This window comes from Lutjanus erythropterus, chromosome 21 (genome assembly GCF_056507025.1).
Source record: "Lutjanus erythropterus isolate fLutEry1 chromosome 21, fLutEry1.hap2, whole genome shotgun sequence".
NCBI lineage: Eukaryota > Metazoa > Chordata > Actinopteri > Lutjaniformes > Lutjanidae > Lutjanus > Lutjanus erythropterus.
Window position 1 is genome coordinate 32,290,044 of NC_139337.1, and position 17,668 is coordinate 32,307,711.

Sequence of the window (17,668 nt, forward strand, 5' to 3'; positions counted from 1 at the left end):
AGTCTGAAATGTGGACTCGTCAGACCACAGGACACTTTTCCTCTTTGCGTCCGTCCATCTCAGATGAGCTCTGGTCCAGAGACGTCTGCAGTGTTTCTGGATGTTGTTGATATCTGTCTTTCTCTTTGAGTCTGAACTTACATTTGTAGATGCAGAGACAAACTGTGTTTACTGACAACAGTTTTCCAAAGTGTTCCTGAGTCCATGTAGTGTCCTTTATACAATGATGAGGGTTTTTAATGCAGTCTGAGGGGTCAAAGGTCACAGACATTCAGTGTTGGTTCTCAGAGATTTCTCTGGATTCTCTGAATCTTTTAATGATATTATGGATTGTAGATGGTGAAATCTATAAATTCCTGCAGTTTTGTGTCGACAAACGTTCTTAAACTGTTGGACTGTTTGTAGTTTTTCATAAAGTGGTGAATCTGACCCCATCCATGCTGGTGAACCACTGAGTCTTTCCAGAACGCCCCTTTAATACCCAATCATGATCCTGTCAGCTGTTACCAACTCACCTGTTCACCTGTGGAACGTTCCAAACAGCTGTTCTTGGAGCGTTCCTCAACTTTCAGTCTTCTGTTGCTCCTGTTACAACTTTATTCGAACACGTTGCAGGAATCAAATTCAGCATGAGTGAATATTTAGAAGAGTGAAGTTATCAGTTTGAACATTAAATATCTTCAGTTTTCTGCACATCAGTGGATTCTGTCCTGACTCTGCTGGAATTTGGATATTTTAGTAGAGAAATGTGGGAATTACATTCTGCTGTTATGGAGGCACTTTGCATTTTTCTGTGACCAGTGAAAAGGCTCCAGGAATGAGGATGATCGTCTTCTCGGTCTAAACTTTCCCAACAGCAATAGTCCGAAAATGTCTCTCATCTTCAAGAAGTTGGTATTTTCTTCACGGCTGAGCCATTTCCTCAACCAACCACAACAATTTAAAGACATTTCAAGCTGAACTTAAGACTTATGACTTTTCAGCCTTTGGTGTGGGGCTCCTCCTGATGTTTACAGCTGTTTCAGGACCTGCAGGCAGCTCACACAGATACAACTGTGAACTCTGATTGGTTTGTAATGATTAAATTTCCCCTGACAACCAAACCAAACTCGGCTTAAACCCGTCCACATGGGTGCAGATCCACCACGGCTGTGTGCTCTTATTGTTCATCTCTGGTGGAACGGCTCTGTGGTCGACGTGCCTGTGGTCGCAGCACTTCATACAGGAATGCACCATGGGATATGGGGAGAGGGGAGAAGTGGATTGTGGGTATTATATGTGTAGCAGCCCTGGGAGTCGACCACAGAGATCGAGACCTCATAGCCTCAAAAACCAATTTCAGCCTGCATTTCACTTTTTCTAGGTCTATCTATCTATCTATCTATCTATCTATCTATCTATCTATCTATCTATCTATGTACCTTCCTATCTATCTATCTATCTATCTATCTATCTATCTATCTATCTATCTATCTATCTATCTATGTACCTTCCTATCTATCTATCTATCTATCTATCTATCTATCTATCTATCTATCTATCTATCTATGTACCTTCCATCTATCTATCTATCTATCTATCTATCTATCTATCTATCTATGTACCTTCCATCTATCTAGCTATCTATCTATCTATCTATCTATCTATCTATCTATCTATCTATCTATCTATGTACCTTCCATCTATCTATCTATCTATCTATCTATCTATCTATCTATCTATCTATCTATCTATGTACCTTCCATCTATCTATCTATCTATCTATCTATCTATCTATCTATCTATCTATCTATCTATCTATCTACCTATCTATCTACCTATCTATCTATCTATCTATCTATCTATCTATCTATCTATCTATCTATCATCTGGACAACCCCACTTTATTTAGGTTTGCAGTCTTGCTTACATATTTTGAGGTTGAGATGATGCTTTTACTTTGAAAACATCCAGACAAGGATCTTCAACATTTCAAATTTCATTACTCTTTATATTTTCACTGATATTTTTCTCTTTTTTAAAGTTTTGGAAACACGTCTCTGTGTGTTTTTAATCTGAAGTGATTTTCTCTCTGGAGGACCATAAAGTTTAGAAGTGAGCTGTGCTGGTTTGTGTTGCTGCATCGCTCGCAGCCCAAGAGGTGAAAAACAAGAATATATAAAACATAAAACATGTTTTTAAAAGCAACACTGTCACACGAAGCAGCATTTCCTGACACAACAAATCAAACGCACCCTGGGTGTCTCGAATACCCCAGAGTCCAGAACGACGTGTGATCCCATCCGTCTCTGAGTCCCCCGGCGGTTTAAGGATTACGGATTGTTTGATTTTTGTTTACGTGGTGAAAACATTCAGAGAAATATTGATCACGCTGTTTAAACCTTGCAGGATAAATCAACAGATTGTTTAAATAACAGCGATAACATAGATTACAAGGTTTCAGGATTCATTATTACCCACAAAAAGCTGCGGTGACACTTCTGCTTATCTCTCCCATCAAAAACACCCCATTGGCTTGAATGGAATGGAGCCGGCAGCGTCAGCAGCATAATTTACCAGCAGACCCTGAACACAACACTGTAAACAGGCATGTCCTATTTACATCCTACAGCCATGTCAGGTATGAAGTGGAACATTCTGGGAGGTTTTATTTCTGTCTTACTGAGTTAGGACCTGTTAAAGGGACAATTCACCCCAAAATTAAAAATACATATTCTTCCACTGGTCTGTAGGGCTTTTTATCATCTACTTTATTTTATTTTTGTGTGTCTGAGCTGCAGAGTTTTTCCTCCAGTGCAATGACACTAAATGGCACAAAAAAACACGACTCAAGATAATCCACAGATCTTGTTGTGAGCAGTTTCATGTAGGAACTACTTTCTGTCTATTCTGTCTATTAGAATATGAGACGTCACCAGTGGTCACACACACACACACACACACACACACACACACACACACACACACACACACACACACACACTCTGTCAGGTGTTCTCACCTGTGACGACAGCAGGTTGCAGTCAATATGAACTCCCCTCCCCGTCTTGTGTCGTTGCAGCAGGGCGGCCATGACAGCTCCATGTGCGTACAGCCCCGTTGCCAGGTCTGTCATGGCGACACCTGGACGCACCGGCTCACCATCCTGCCCGCAGAAGCATTGCATTATGGGAGATCAGGGTGAGAGGAAAAAAAACACCTGACTGTCAGTAAAGACTTTGTCCTCGTCCTGAGTCTCTCCTGTCCACTGCTTCACTGCTGCCTTTATAAAAGTGAACTCTGTTGGTCTCAGACATGAAGTAAAGTGTTTAAAGTCCCACTAGTGTTCTGTAGGAAAAACATTCATCATTTTCAAATAAAGTTTTGCTTTTTAATGAAAAATTTTCATCCATTAGAGACAAAGGTGTCAGCCTGCAGGTCTGCAGCCTGAACAGAGAAGAATTATTTACAAGATGAACTCTGCATCAGTATCACACTCAGAAAAGAGACTGTGCTTTATTTTCTCTCCCTGGAACAAGCTGCCTTTGATTTTTAATGAAGTATAAAAACTATTTTCTCTTGGTTCTGCAATGTCACTGCAAAAATGCCTAAAAACATCACAACATGCGTCACAGATTTTTAGAAAAGCTGCAGTGAAATCAGACATTTTAGGCCGCAACAAATCTGTTTAGGGACCGTCAATAAATTACCGTCTCATTGACACAAACAATGACTCAAAAATTACACAAAGTTGGCCTCATGTAACACGCCTATTTTTTATTACTAATGTGTAATCAATTTATTTGATAAAATTTTTTGAATAGAACAATTGCAGTTTTTTTCCCACAGATTCGATGTCATGTCATTTAATGACTATAAATTTATACTGAATTTTATTACTACACTGCACAAACAGGACACAGCTCTTATTATTGGATTTTAGAGCTTCTTCTATTTCATATTAACATTTTTATGGAAAGTTGATTGATGATTTATTTCAATGTCAGGATTTCTGCCTTTTTGTCCCTTTTCTCTCTAGTTTACTGATTTATTTATTTATTTATTTATTTATTTATTTATTTATTTGCCAAACATTCAATTTTTTCACGAAAGTGCAGGGAACTTTAAAAAAGTGTGCCCACACAGTGCGCGCCACACCATTCTCCAGCCTTTATCACAAATAAATCCAGAGAAATCCCTGGTGGAGTCAATAAAACCTGAAGAGTTCATCGTCTGGAGAGCAGGAATGAGATCAGGACGGTTTATGATGATCTGATGAGCTGTTACTGGGTAGAACACAGTAGAACAGAACAGAACAGAACAGAGTCTGACCTCTGGCCCGGTGATGTGCATCATCCCAGACACAGCGGAGGCGATGGAGTCGTAGCCTGGACTCTGAGACTGAGGACCCGTCTGTCCATAACCTGAACACACACACACACACACACACACACACACAGATTACTGCCTCTGTGCCAATGGGCTGGTTTCTCTTTGACCTGGAAGGAAACACAGCAGGGAATCAAACCGTCATCCTTTGAGCGTCGCCTCTTCCAGGAAAACCACGTTCCAGCTGCGTGTTGAGTCTGCCGCTCTGACTAAACAACCAGATTGATTTCTTGAAGAGTTCACTGTTCACTTCACGTCAACAGCAAACATTCCCATGAATGCTTTTAAAACGATGAGCAGCTCGCTGACTGGATTCACAGATCTGAAGACTCTCCACAACATCACCTGCTGAGCTAGAACCTACAGAACCACAGCAGAACCCTGAGCTCCAAAGATGGAGTCAAACCAGGGCTACAATGTTCTGTTAAAACTGTGAACCTGAGCAGGAAATAAGGGGTCCAAAAGAGCGGATGTTCTACCTGAACAAGTGGCTTCTGAAGAAAGGATTTGTCAAGGGTTCTTTGTAAGGCTAAGGGTTCCATGAAGAACTCTTTTTATCCAAAGAAACCCCAAGAATTTCAACAATCAGTCAAAAACTCTTTTGTCAAGGGGTCTCTGTAGAACCCCAAGTGTTTGTTCTAAATAAAACTTTTGGAATATAAAAAGGCTCTTGGGTGGGTTCTAGATAAAACATCTGGGATATAAAAAGGTTCTCAGTAGAACCCCCTTGGTTGGTTCTAGATAAAATCTTTGGAATATACAAAGGTTTTGGTAGAACCCATAAATGTGTTCTAGACAAAACCCTTGGAATATAAACAGGTTCCCAGTAGAACCCACCTGGGTGGGTTCTTGTTGGCACTCTAGGTGAAAGGGTTCTGGATCAAACCTCAGAGGGGGTTCTTGGTGGAACCATTACACCATAGAAGGGTTCTCTGTAGAACCTGTTAACAGGTTTTCTGTGTAGAATCTTTCAAAGATAGTTCTAGGTATAACACTTTATGTTAGGTTCTAGGTAGAACCCTCTGAAAGGGTTCCAAATGAAAGGAAAAGTTTAAACCTGGTATTTGTGCACAGCAGCAGGTAAAGATCAGGCCACACTGATATTATTAGTTGTAGAAGCTGTGCAGGATTGTTCCTGACTCGTGTGATCAAAACATTTCCAGGAACTGCAGAACGTTGAAAAGTCCAAAAGTCCAATGATGTAATGAAAAGAGACACATGTAATCATTTCAATCTTGTCAACTGAAAAATAGATCCAAACGTGCGCAGCACAGCGCTCCACTTGTTTTCAACTAGTGATCAATCTGGCAATAACTTTTCCACTAATCGATCAGTTGTTTGGTCCATAAAATGTCCAAGAAGACGTCCTCAAAGTTATCCTCAATCATTAAATTAAATTCATTATTTCAAATCGTTGTTTTATTTGACCGCCTCGCTGCCCTGACATTTAATCATTGTTTCATTTCATCTGGAAATCTGTGTAACAGTCAGGTTCTACTGTCCTGGGTGCTGCTTCATCGGCACATTTCTCACCAGTCGGACAATAAATTCTCTGTTACACCAGTAAGACAGGGGACGTTTACAATAAACTGGTCAGTTAAAACCCTAAAAAAAACAAAATCTGAGGGTGAAGATAATTTAGGACCGTCCTTCCTCTGCCTCAGTGCTGATTTAACCACAGCACCTCTAGCTCACATTTTGAACTCGTCCTTTTAAAAATTCTCCTTCACAATCAGAAGCGAGCAGCCCTGCATGTTGTTTATTTATCAAGCTCTGCTGCATAAATTGAGTTACCTGATTACATTTAGACACACTATTTACAGCATTAACTCTCAGAACATTTTAACTTCAGCTGCGCTTTCTGTTCACACTGAATTTGGCAAAAGTGGGTTCAAACTCTCTGCTGCTCATGAATGGAACGAGCTCCAGAAAAATATGAAGCTACATTCTCTTATTTCATTTGAACATTTTAAAAGGTTGCATTTCTGTACTTTTTTCTTAAAAATTTAATGTGTGTCTGTTTAAACTGTTTATGTTTATTTCTGTACACAGGTCTCTCTTGAAAAGAGATTCCAATCTCAATTGGGCCTTTTCTAGTGGCACTTTTGGCCGTGCCGAACCAAAATAAATTGCGTTTTCATTATTACTTTCAAGGTGTCGAGCTGCGCTGAGTCACGCCCGAGGTGGGTGGGGCCAAAGCTAGCCCAACTCTTCACCAAGAGGGCTGTGGTGACATCTCACTGGCCGCGGCCAACCAGTGATGAATGTTTCTTCAAGTCTCTTCATGTTCAGCTCTCAGCTCTCTTTATGTTTTCAAATGTAGTTTCTCTCCTGTTCCACTGTTTGTCCTTTCAGGTCTCTGCTTTATTTCACAGTTTCATATTCACTTCGTCAGCTGTGTCGGAGTCACGTTAAGTTGTTGCTGAATGTAAACATTTCCTGTGTCCAGCGTGTCCAGAGACGTATATGAATGGTTTATCCAGCGCTCTACAGCCACTTGACCCAAGCTTCCTCAAGCACGTCTTCAGTTAAAAGACACACCTTCAAGCAGGTAGCTCTGTAGTCATGGAAACGCAAACCCCTGCTGTGCTAGACTGATGGGCCGAGTCAAACCGAGTCGATCCAGGCCAGTTCTCTGTGTGGAAAAGGGCCAAATGAGACTACCTGTTTAAATCAAGGATTAAATACAAAATTTGGCCTTCGAGCCCTAAAAACTTGTCAACATGAAAGACCAAGTGTTCTTGGCCCTAAAATGATGAAATTCTAGGCCTAAATAAGGACTGTGATGGGCGGCTGTGTGGAAGGAAGGAGATCAGTGTAAGAACCACTGGATGATTTGTAATCTGATCAGCAGGAATGTGACAATCACAGAATCTGTTATTAAAAAAATCGAAACAGTACAGACCTGTTGGATATCAGCTCTGTCCATCAACTAAACAACCAGCTGTAACTGAGACCAACAAAGTCCTCAAACATCATGAAATCTGGTTTCTGCTCCACTGAAAAACTTCCTGCTGCAGACTTTTTTTCTTTTGTTACAAACTGACAGGAATTACAGTTTTGGGGATCAGGACATCAATCCACGAAGCATCCTGCTCTGTTTCAGACAGCCCAGGATGAAACCAGGCTGTAAATCTGCCCACTGCATCCAGCTGCTGCAGCTTAATGAGGCCTCCTGGGTAATGTAGTTTTTTCCCCTAAAGGATAGGAGGATAAAGAGGAGGGAAGGGAAAACAAAAAATGTGGGAGTGACAAAGCTGGAACAGAGAAAGAAAAATGAGAAAAACACTTAAAGGAAGTTAAAATAAAAAGGAAAAGGGGAGGAAAGAAATGAAAAAAGAGACGTGAGGAAAAGGTACGAAGACAAAGAGAGAAAACAGGTGAAGATGTCACTTGATTGAAAGTAATATGTTCTATGTAGATTAACAGACGAAACTGCCGCGTTTAACACTGAAACCTGAACTGAACATTTACTGCCACACTGACAGCTGACTGCTAACCTTTTCCTGTGCAGCACCAGCTCTCTCAATCTGGTGATCACTCTGCTTATAACAAAATCCTTCAATAAATTCCAAGAAAACTGTTGGATTTCTGTTATTTGTAACAGCAGTTGCAGCATTGTGCCATGCAAGTTCAGACTCTACCAGGCAAAGAGAAAGACAGATATCAACAACATCCAGAAACACTGCAGACGTCTCTGGACCAGAGCTCATCTGAGATGGACTGACGCAAAGTGGAAAAGTGTCCTGTGGTCTGACGAGTCCACATTTCAGACTGTTTTCACTAATCATGGACGTCGTGTCCTCCAGGCTGAAGAGGAAAAGGACCATCCAGATTGTCCCCAGCACTGACTTCAACAGACAGCAGCTGTGATGGTATGGACGGATTCAGAGAGACATGCTGCCATCACTGACGTCTTCTTCAGAGACGTCCCTGATTATTTCAGAGAGACGATGTTGAGACACATTGTGGACGTGTTCCAACAGCGTGTCTTCATAGTAAAAGAGTTCAGGTCCTAGACTGACCTGCAGTCCAGACGTGTCTCCCATTGAAAGTGTGTGGTGCATCATGAAGGACAAAATAGGACAACAGAGACTGTGGACTGTTGATCAGCTGAAGACGAATATCAAGAAAGAATGAGACAGAATTGACCTTTAAAACTTCAACAGTTAGTGTCTCAGTTCACAAATGCTTGTTGTCAAAAAGAAAAGATGCATGTATACAGATAAGTGTATATTTACAAGAAGAAATAAAGTTTTTCAGTTTGAACATTTAATATCTTGATTTTGTGGAATTGTTTATATACGAGCTGTACCAAATGTACAGAGGACTGATGATTTTGATTTATGTAGCAACATGACCTGTCCTGTAGCGCCACTGTCAGGACAAATTATACACACAATTATACACCTCGACAAGACAGGAGAAGAAGAAACAAGTTCAGGAAAACAGAGAGGTGAAGGATCGGTCAGAAATGAATAACTTCTGCTACAAACTACAAACCCCATGAACACACAGGGAACAGACTACACCACATATCACTGAGGCCTCACAGTCAAAAGCTGGTTCATGTGTGTTTCAGGGCAGCAGCAATAAATCCAACATGAAATAGTGTGCGGTTGAATAAATGGTATAATGTGCTGCGTGCCACTGCTGGCTGTTATTAAGTGTGTGAAGTGGCTTCACTTCACAGCTTGTAGAGGAAACAAGAGCCATCAGAGCACAGAGGGAACAGACACGAGTCCTTCAGAGTGGCTGTCTTTACTGTGGAGTCCATCGACATCTAGTGGCTGAATGTGAGAACTGCAGGACCGAAGGTCGGACAGACTGTCTGTTCTCCTGACTACATACTGGACAGCAAACACAGTAGGACACGAGTAAGACTCGATCAAAAGAGTAACACAAGTAGAGTTATGACTAAGAAGTATCGACCAGAAAATAAGCTTCAATCAGAACTTGGGATACAGACAATAGTTTCATATTCTTTAGACAGAAACTGGGTGAAGCGGACAAATTTACAAGATTCAGATGACAAATAAATAACTGGTTCAAAGGTCAGTGTGTCAGATTTAGGGAGACTGCATTTATTGGCAGAAATGGAATATAATATTCACTGTGTGTACTGATACTGTTTAAGAATTATCGTGTCCATAAAATGTCAGAAAATAGTGAAGAATTTACATGCCAGTTTCTCACAGTTTAATTGAGATGTACATGTATGATTTTAGCGTGGGGGGACTGCTGTGATTGATAGAACTTGTGGGAAACTACAATAATTGGTCAAATCTGCGGAAAAGTGGCGTTGATTAGACAAAACTGCAAGGTTAAGCAGAATTCACAGGGACCAGCTGAATATGCCTCAATTGTTGCAGGAGGGACTGTTAAAAACAAGCTACCACACCGAACGTTTTGGGCTTTTCTTCGTCCTTCTCAGGCCTTTTCTGGAGGAAATAAATGCAGACCTACAGATTCCTTGTTGATCTTCTTCTTCTGGATCGTCTTAGCTATGCAATGCTTTTGGGCAGCTGACTATCATTTCTGAGATGTCAGAGTGTCCTTGAACGCACCACAATGTGTAACTGACTGCGATAGGTGCCACTATCACTGACATCTTGACACTGATGTGACACATGTTAAAGACAGTCCAGTCTCAGTCGGTGATAAAAGATGAATCAGTTTTCTGTCTGGGAAACACTGAATCACTGCTGATTCAACGTTCGTCTTCAATGTCCATAAAACTACTAATAATCAATAAATGTTCTTTAAGTTGCTGACTAATAAAAGTGACGATTCTGACAGAATGTGTTTGTGTCTCTCAGAGTGAGTCCACTCGCACTGTGACGTCTCTGCACATCAGTCAACCAGCGCAGCGACTTTCCCATTAAACCCACTTCTCCCTGTTCCTGTGTGACTGCGTCCAGCCGCTCCAGATTATTCAGACACCACAACAGTCGTGCCAGCAGAGCCACCACCCGCTGAGGAGAACGCCACTCCGCCTGTTAACTGTAATGAGCCTTTAAACGTGCCTGGAAACACAATTCAGTGGAGTGAGATGAGATGAACAACAGCTGGAAGAGAAGAGATGAGGAGCCAGAGGACCAGCTTAGGACGCCTTCAGTCCCACATTTTGATAAAAAGACAAAAAATAAACTGTGGGATGTTCACAGGATGAAAATGGTAGAAATTAAGGATGTCATGATACCAGAAATTTAGTAATACCAACACTCCACCATTATCAACGTCTAATTCGAGAGCACGGTAAAAGACAAAAAAATGGAATAATATTCAGCCATTGTTGTTTTTCTTTGAAATAAAAACTCTTCTGAGGTTCAGAACAAAAGACTGAGAAGATTTACTAAACCTGTCAGAAACAGTTCATTTTAACAGAACAGTATGATTTTCAAACACTGTACAAAATTATTTAAATAAACATTTGAACCATTAGGTCTATAATCATAAAACACAGCCTGTAATTCATATATACATTTAATTTACAAGAGCCTGACAACAAAAAACAAATAAACATATTATTTGGATTAATTTCTGTATCTGCTCTTGTTACTGACCACTTTTATACGTTTATATTTCGAGGGTGACTTTAAATACAGCAAAGGTCTCTCTGTGCGTTCTGCACGTTTCATTTCCTCGAAAGGGCGGAGATTTTCAAAAGAATGCAGCGGTGAGCTAAAGAGGAAGCAGGCACTACTAGCCCTTCAAAATAAAGGGAGGACATAAACTTTTTAAAACTAGTCTTGATGTAATTAGATATTTAACTGAAATCACACATTAAAATCACCACAGCCAACTAGTGAAGAGTACTGTTGGCTGTAGAGCACATGGTGCAGAGCATGGAAGTGACAGCACATGTATAACTGTATATATGCACATAAATGTATGTATATAAATATAAATACAGGCTATATATACAGCTACATACATTACTTTTGATTTGTTGCTGTTTTTGTGGCTGTTTTGAAAAAGGTGGGATTAATCTGAGGAGTTTGGCCTCTAGTCCTCAGACTATAGTCTGTTCTTTTAATTTACATATAAAGAGGTGATGCTTTTATTCTGAAGGAGTCTGCCGGGAAGTGTGGCTGTAGTTGTTGAAGCGGGAGGCACAGCTTAAGTTGCTGAAGTACACGGCACAGCGTAAGTTTTACATACTATTATTGTTGTTAGATGACATTTCAATGTTTAAAATGTGCAGAAGTTAAAAGACAAATAGTTCTTCTTTGTCATTCAGCGTCCACACACTCAACTTGCTATGAATAAGGAGGAGGTACATTGAAAGTGAAAGTATGAAGCCAGCGTCTTCAGACTCGACTGTGCAGAAGCAGGAAAACAATGAAACTTTGCTCAGTTCATTTCACAAAATCCTGTGGTCGCTACATTTTGCTTTCAGACCTCGAACAGACGGCAGTTTGGGTCGACAGTTTTCACACCGGTGAAAAGAATCAGAGGAAAGAAACAAACACACCAGAGTTTGTTTGAACTGAACCAAACAGGTGAGAGCAGCCTAACTGGATCCGGTGCTGGGATTCTTCTTTTTCTCTGAACTTTTCTCTCCAATGTCAAGAATGAACTTTAAAATTCAAATCTAATCCAGAAAAAAATGGAAACAACTGTAACATGAACATCCTTCAGACTGACAAAGTCCTCTGATCTTACCAGGAAGCCAAGATGTCAGAGGCTGACCTCTTCAGCATTCTGAAAGATTTAAAAGACGATGAATTTAAGGACTTCAAGTGGTTCCTGAAGATGGAAAAGGTGGGCGACATCCAGCCCATCCAAGAGAGCGACCTGTCGAATGCAGCGAGGCGGGACGTAGTGGACCTGATAGTGAAGAAATATGAAGCTGCTGGAGCTGTGAAGGTGACCACGAGCATTTTAAAAAAGATCAACAGGAATGATCTGGTGACAAAACTGGCAAGTATGGCCTCAGGAGCAGAGGGTGAGTCACAGGAAGAGAAAAAACATACGCTCTATAAATGTAACAGTAAACAGTAATATTAGTACGTATAGTTCTGAAGTTTAACCTACAGCCTCAGACTGATTCTACGAGCTGTCTGTTTAAAGTCACAGCTGGTTATTCAACACAAGCACTTGTCCTGTTCATCTTCCAGGTGCTGGTCCAGGAGGGGCAGCGGGTCCACCAGCAGGTAACGGGGTCCCAGCAGATAAGAGGCTTCTCTCAGTCCGGAAAGAGTTTATAGCTCGGGTGTCTGAGCCTGTTGTGAACCAGCTTCTGGATGAACTCCTGCAACATTCTATGATATCTGCTGATGAAATGGACTCCATCAGAATAACAGCAAGTAGAGCAGATAAAGCTCGAGACGTGATCGACATGGTGCGAAGAAAGGGATCTGAAGCCAGCTCGGTCCTGATCACTGCTCTCTGTGAGGTGGATCCAGCCATTTCCAGAGAGCTGAAGCTCATCTGAAGAAAAAACAAGAAATCGTGGAGCGTGATGATGAATCTCTGCAACAGCTGGCTGGCTGTTTTTTTAATCTGTTTTTTTATCATCAATTTTTCACCAAACATGCCTTTTTCCATCTTATATTTTTGGAGAGCATGTAAAATTTTAATAAAAATAAAAATTTGAACGAATCCCTCGTTTCCCTCATTTTATGCTTTTACCAAACATTTAAATACTTAGAGGAAAAAAAGACAGTGACACTGAAATCTGTGAAAACATAACAAAAAAAAAAACTTTTAGTTTGAGTGTAAAGGTGAGACCTTCTCTCTCGATGCTTTGAAACGTTGGAACATCTGTATGTTTTGAAACCTGCAGATTATGACTGATAATGACACCAGAAACTGTCCTTTCAGATTTGAAATGTGACTGTAAACGTCACAGTGGCTGCTGCTGCTTTGTGTTGTTCCTCCATCATGTGGAGTAACACGGTACTGCAGCTCCGTCACGACTGTCAACGTGCGAGAGGTCGATATAATCAGTCCATCTCACCATGAACACTGAGATATTTACTGCCTTTCTGCTAATAAATAAAGAAATTTGCTCTCTGAATTTACTTTGTGTTTCATATTCACACCCGCTGCTGGATGCACCCAGAGTTAACATCTGGAGTGTACAGGTACAGAGGTGTGTAAAATGTTTTAAATAAAAAACTAAATAATCAAAAAACAATGTTGAAATGGAAAACTTTTAATAAAAGTTATTACAGAGAGAGAACAGCACCGGTACAGAATTCCAGGTCATCAGTTGAAGTGAACCGTATCCAGCCTCAGTTATTATGATGCGTTTATGATGCGTCACACAAAAAAGGCTGGAATTTACATTTTATATTTTGGCTGGTAAAAAAAAAAAAAAGTTTCATCTGAGCTAAAAAGATCATTTCAGACCCAGTTTATAGTCACTGCTGCTGCTGCTGCTTTATAAAACTTATTATTAGCTCAGCTCTGGATCAAATCACTGAACTGTTCACACGTAACAATCCTCGTGTGCTTATCAGCCTGTGGAGGGACTGATGGTGACAATCTGACTTTGTCAAGCAGAATTCACTCAAAATGTTAAATGATGAAACTGACTGTGTTCATTATTCAAAGCTTCAACAGAAAATACGTTTTAAAATCCATCAGTCTCCTTCAATCATACTGTAACTCATCTCTCTCTCTCAAGTTTGTTTCTGTGCAGTCAGGTTTAAAGTCTTCTATTAGTTCAGACAGACAGTCAGACAGACAGACAGTCAGTCAGTCAGACAGTCAGACAGACAGTCAGACAGACAGACAGACAGACAGACAGACAGACAGTCAGTCAGACAGACAGACAGACAGACAGACAGACAGACAGTCAGTCAGTCAGACAGACAGTCAGACAGACAGACAGTCAGTCAGACAGACAGACAGACAGACAGACAGACAGACAGACAGACAGACAGACAGACAGACAGTCAGACAGACAGACAGACAGACAGACAGACAGACAGTCAGTCAGACAGACAGTCAGTACCTGATATGGAGCAGTAGATGAGCTGTGGGTTCACTCTGCTGAGCTGCTCGTATCCTAAACCCATCTGCTGAAGTTTCCCTGGCAGGTAGTTTTCTATCAACACGTCACACACACCTGCAAGCTGAGACACACACACACACACACACACACACACACACACACACACACACACGTAAGTATAGTATAAGATAATATAAGATAAGACAGAAAGTTGCATCAATAAAAAAGCAAGAAATGTAAATTCGAGCTGAGAAAAAGAATCATCATTTGTCCAGTTTGAGACCAGTTTTAAAGGGACAGTCTGTAGTCTTTATTCATCCAGATATTTCTCTAGACTCTATCAACGTAGATCCTACATGAAACTGCTCACAGCAAGGACTGGACAAATATATCAGCCGTCGACGACTGGGTGAAACCATGGCTGGTTGTTTTTTGGGCTGATTTTTGTGGCGATCTTTGTCATTTTATTTTGCTAATGTAACGGTTCAGAGTGACAGCGACTGCTCCACGCTGCGCTCTCATCCAAAGACGGGTGGAGATGTTGCCAATTGCCAGTATCGCCCAACCTTACTAACCAGGTCACGATTTCTGGAAAGAGACACTGGTTCGATGCACTGCATTAAAAAACAAGTTTATCTTTACACTGAATTCTATCCTGCAGCTTCTGCTGAAACTTCACTGACATTTAATGATGCTGGTTTCTTTAGTTCAGTGAAAATGAAGGTTTATATAGAACAAACTTCTTCCTATTTGTCAAAGGAAATAATAATCTCATACTCAGACTGACTGTCAGGTTCTGTATCTGCATCAGTACTGAGAATATTAAACCAAACTCCACCCAGCCCGACATGGAACCTCTGGACAACTTCCTGTTGTGAGCTGCTCATTACCTCCTGGATGATGGTCGCTCCTCTGGGATGTTTGAGGTCCACAGCAAAACTCTGAAATCAGACAATCAAACCACAGGGAGAAAAAAATGAGACGCATGTTCAAGAACCAAACAGCAGATTTTACATCTTTCATCTCTTTAGCTCGGAATCAGATCTGTTATATTAAAACTTTCCATTTTTCACTTCCTGACTGGAGAAAAAAAATTCTATATGTGTGTGTTTCAGTGACACACACACTTACTTTTTTGTTCCGGTTGATGCTGAGGAAGTAGGCGCTCTCAGTTCTGACAAACGGAGGACCCCACGCTCTGGTGTCATCACCTGCACCTGCTCAACAAAACATTTCCCACAATCCTCCTTTACACACACACACACACACACACACACACTTGTTGCAGCTCTAAAGTAGAAAGAAAGAAAAAAAAGCGTCACCTGGTCTCTCCACTTTGATCACCTCAGCTCCCAGATCTCCCAGGATCATGGTGGCGAAGGGTCCAGCCAGAACTCTGCACACGTTCATATATTTCATTTAAATGTGACAACAGAGGGGTTCAACAGACAACAGAAAACCTGAGTACTGCAGCAGGATTCAGACAGACTCACCTGGTCAGGTCTAACACTCTGACGCCCTCCAGGGGTCCGAGGTTTTCTCCTGTTGAGAAGGTGAATCAATTAAATCAGAGATAAAAACATCAACAGTAGTTTTAGATCAGGTCACAGCCAGAACTCGCTTTAATAACACTTAACATGTAAGTTTAAATGATACTTATACTACAAAATATTAGAAAATTGTATCTGACAAATGATTACTGATTAATAGATTATTTAAAAAGACACAGAAACTGCAGCTCTAGTTTGGAGAGGTGACTGTGACATCAGCAGGTTAAAGTAACTAATACTCTCAGTAGTTTCTGCAACAAATATTTTTAATTAAGTATATTTCTGACACCAGAACTTTTACTTGTAATCGAGTAATATTTTAGTAATGTACCCTTTACTTGAGGACAGATTTCCATTTACTCCATTTGTTTTTATTATTTATTATATTTATTCATTTGCATTCTTTTATTTTTGTCTATTTATATTATATTTTTATTATAATACAATTGTTTACTATTTATTATATTTATTTAGTTTAATATTATATATTTTTTATTTACTCGATATATTTTTTTTGTTTCTTGTCCTAATATTTGTGTGATGTTGCAAACAGCTGCTGTGACGTAAGACAAATATTAAAAGCATCAATCAATAATAATCAGTCGATAAATCGTCGCAGCTGTAGTCGGAATGTAGAAAAAACATTATGACCTTTGATTCTTCGGTTGTTCATATTTTAATCAGCAGTTTTAAAGCTGTATTGATAAATGATTGAAAGGATTTTGGATCATAAAACGTTTCACTGCAGCGGACTTGACACTTGAATTAATTCGACTTTGACCAACTAAACTAATTAAAGTTAAACTTATTAAATAAGTTAAAGTGAGAGCTGTGAGTCCTGTCACTCAAACATTGAACACAGATTAAACCGTGTCTGTTCACTGTCACCGTCCATATCTGAGCTTCAATCACTCAGGATGTTGTTTTATCGATCAGCACGCTGCTACAGGCTAACGTTAGCCTGTTAGCTTCAGCTCCGGGTCGGTACCTGTCTGTGTCTGTGTCTGTGTGTGAGACAGCCGCCGTCCTCTGACCGGTCTCACCACCACCGGGTCACTCCTCTGCAGCTGGGAGGAGAAACCGACCGGAGAAAGAACCGACAAACGGCTTTTCAACACTCTGAAACAAGCCGACATCTTCCACCTGTTAGCATCAAGCTACAATCACCGTGCCCACACTTCCGGGATACTCTTTCAAAATAAAGGTCAGGACGAAGTCATAGCCTCAGTTTGTACCTCTAATATTAAATATACTGCTTTGTTTGGGTCGCAGAGCTAAGAATATATTTTTATTTAAAGACCGTTTTTTTTTTTTATTAGCAACAGCACACAGACAACAGAGAACATGAAGCTGCTGGTTTGTTGGTTTGGACACCAGGTGGCGCTGCTACATCAACTTAGACATAATGTGCACACAGGGACACAAAGACATCAACATCAAGTTCAACTGTGAATCAGAAAGATTTGACATTTTACTTTATATACCTTCTTCAGATCCACTTTTCTCCTTTAAGTTAAAAAAAAACTACTGCAACTCGATCAGACTCAGTGATGAAGTCAAACATCAAACCACCATCTTTAGTTTCTTTATTTTCACTGATGGAAACTCACCAAATACATTTACTCAAGTTGTATTTTAATACAGTTTTAAACAGAAATAAATATATAAATTAATGTAAAAATACTGAAATAAAAGTATAAATAAATTTAGTGATACTGAATAAAATAGAAAAAAAAAAACAATAAATGTAGGAATATGAAAAAAAATTACATATATATGTATG

General features: G+C 40.2%; 2 protein-coding genes across 2 annotated transcripts in view; one reads left to right on the forward strand and one right to left on the reverse strand.

The window, feature by feature from the left end:
* sugct (succinyl-CoA:glutarate-CoA transferase) overlaps positions 1 to 17,084 on the reverse strand; it is an 80,473-nt gene extending 63,389 nt beyond the window's left edge. The window contains exons 1-8 of the mRNA XM_084747393.1: positions 16,874 to 17,084; positions 15,829 to 15,877; positions 15,658 to 15,731; positions 15,467 to 15,552; positions 15,226 to 15,276; positions 14,336 to 14,456; positions 4,312 to 4,403; positions 3,002 to 3,145 (exon numbers count right to left, since the gene is read on the reverse strand). Coding sequence (XP_084603519.1) covers positions 3,002 to 3,145; positions 4,312 to 4,403; positions 14,336 to 14,456; positions 15,226 to 15,276; positions 15,467 to 15,552; positions 15,658 to 15,731; positions 15,829 to 15,877; positions 16,874 to 17,021 — 765 coding nt within the window. The 5' untranslated portion in view covers positions 17,022 to 17,084. The remainder of the gene's footprint in view (positions 1 to 3,001; positions 3,146 to 4,311; positions 4,404 to 14,335; positions 14,457 to 15,225; positions 15,277 to 15,466; positions 15,553 to 15,657; positions 15,732 to 15,828; positions 15,878 to 16,873) is intronic.
* LOC146307921 (uncharacterized) lies at positions 11,428 to 12,975 on the forward strand. The gene is made up of 4 exons (XM_084747380.1): positions 11,428 to 11,517; positions 11,771 to 11,873; positions 12,040 to 12,319; positions 12,492 to 12,975. The coding sequence occupies exons 3-4, from the start codon at positions 12,049 to 12,051 to the stop codon at positions 12,806 to 12,808; spliced, it is 588 nt and encodes a 195-aa protein (XP_084603506.1). The 5' UTR covers positions 11,428 to 11,517; positions 11,771 to 11,873; positions 12,040 to 12,048; the 3' UTR covers positions 12,809 to 12,975.
* Positions 17,085 to 17,668: the final 584 nt, after the last annotated feature.

Bases quoted from the DNA above. Each gene is read 5' to 3' on its own strand.
- LOC146307921 (XM_084747380.1), top strand. From the start codon at position 12,049: ATGTCAGAGGCTGACCTCTTCAGCATTCTGAAAGATTTAAAAGACGAT. The intron at 12,320-12,491 runs GTGAGTCACAGG...TTCATCTTCCAG, and splicing joins TATGGCCTCAGGAGCAGAGG to GTGCTGGTCCAGGAGGGGCA.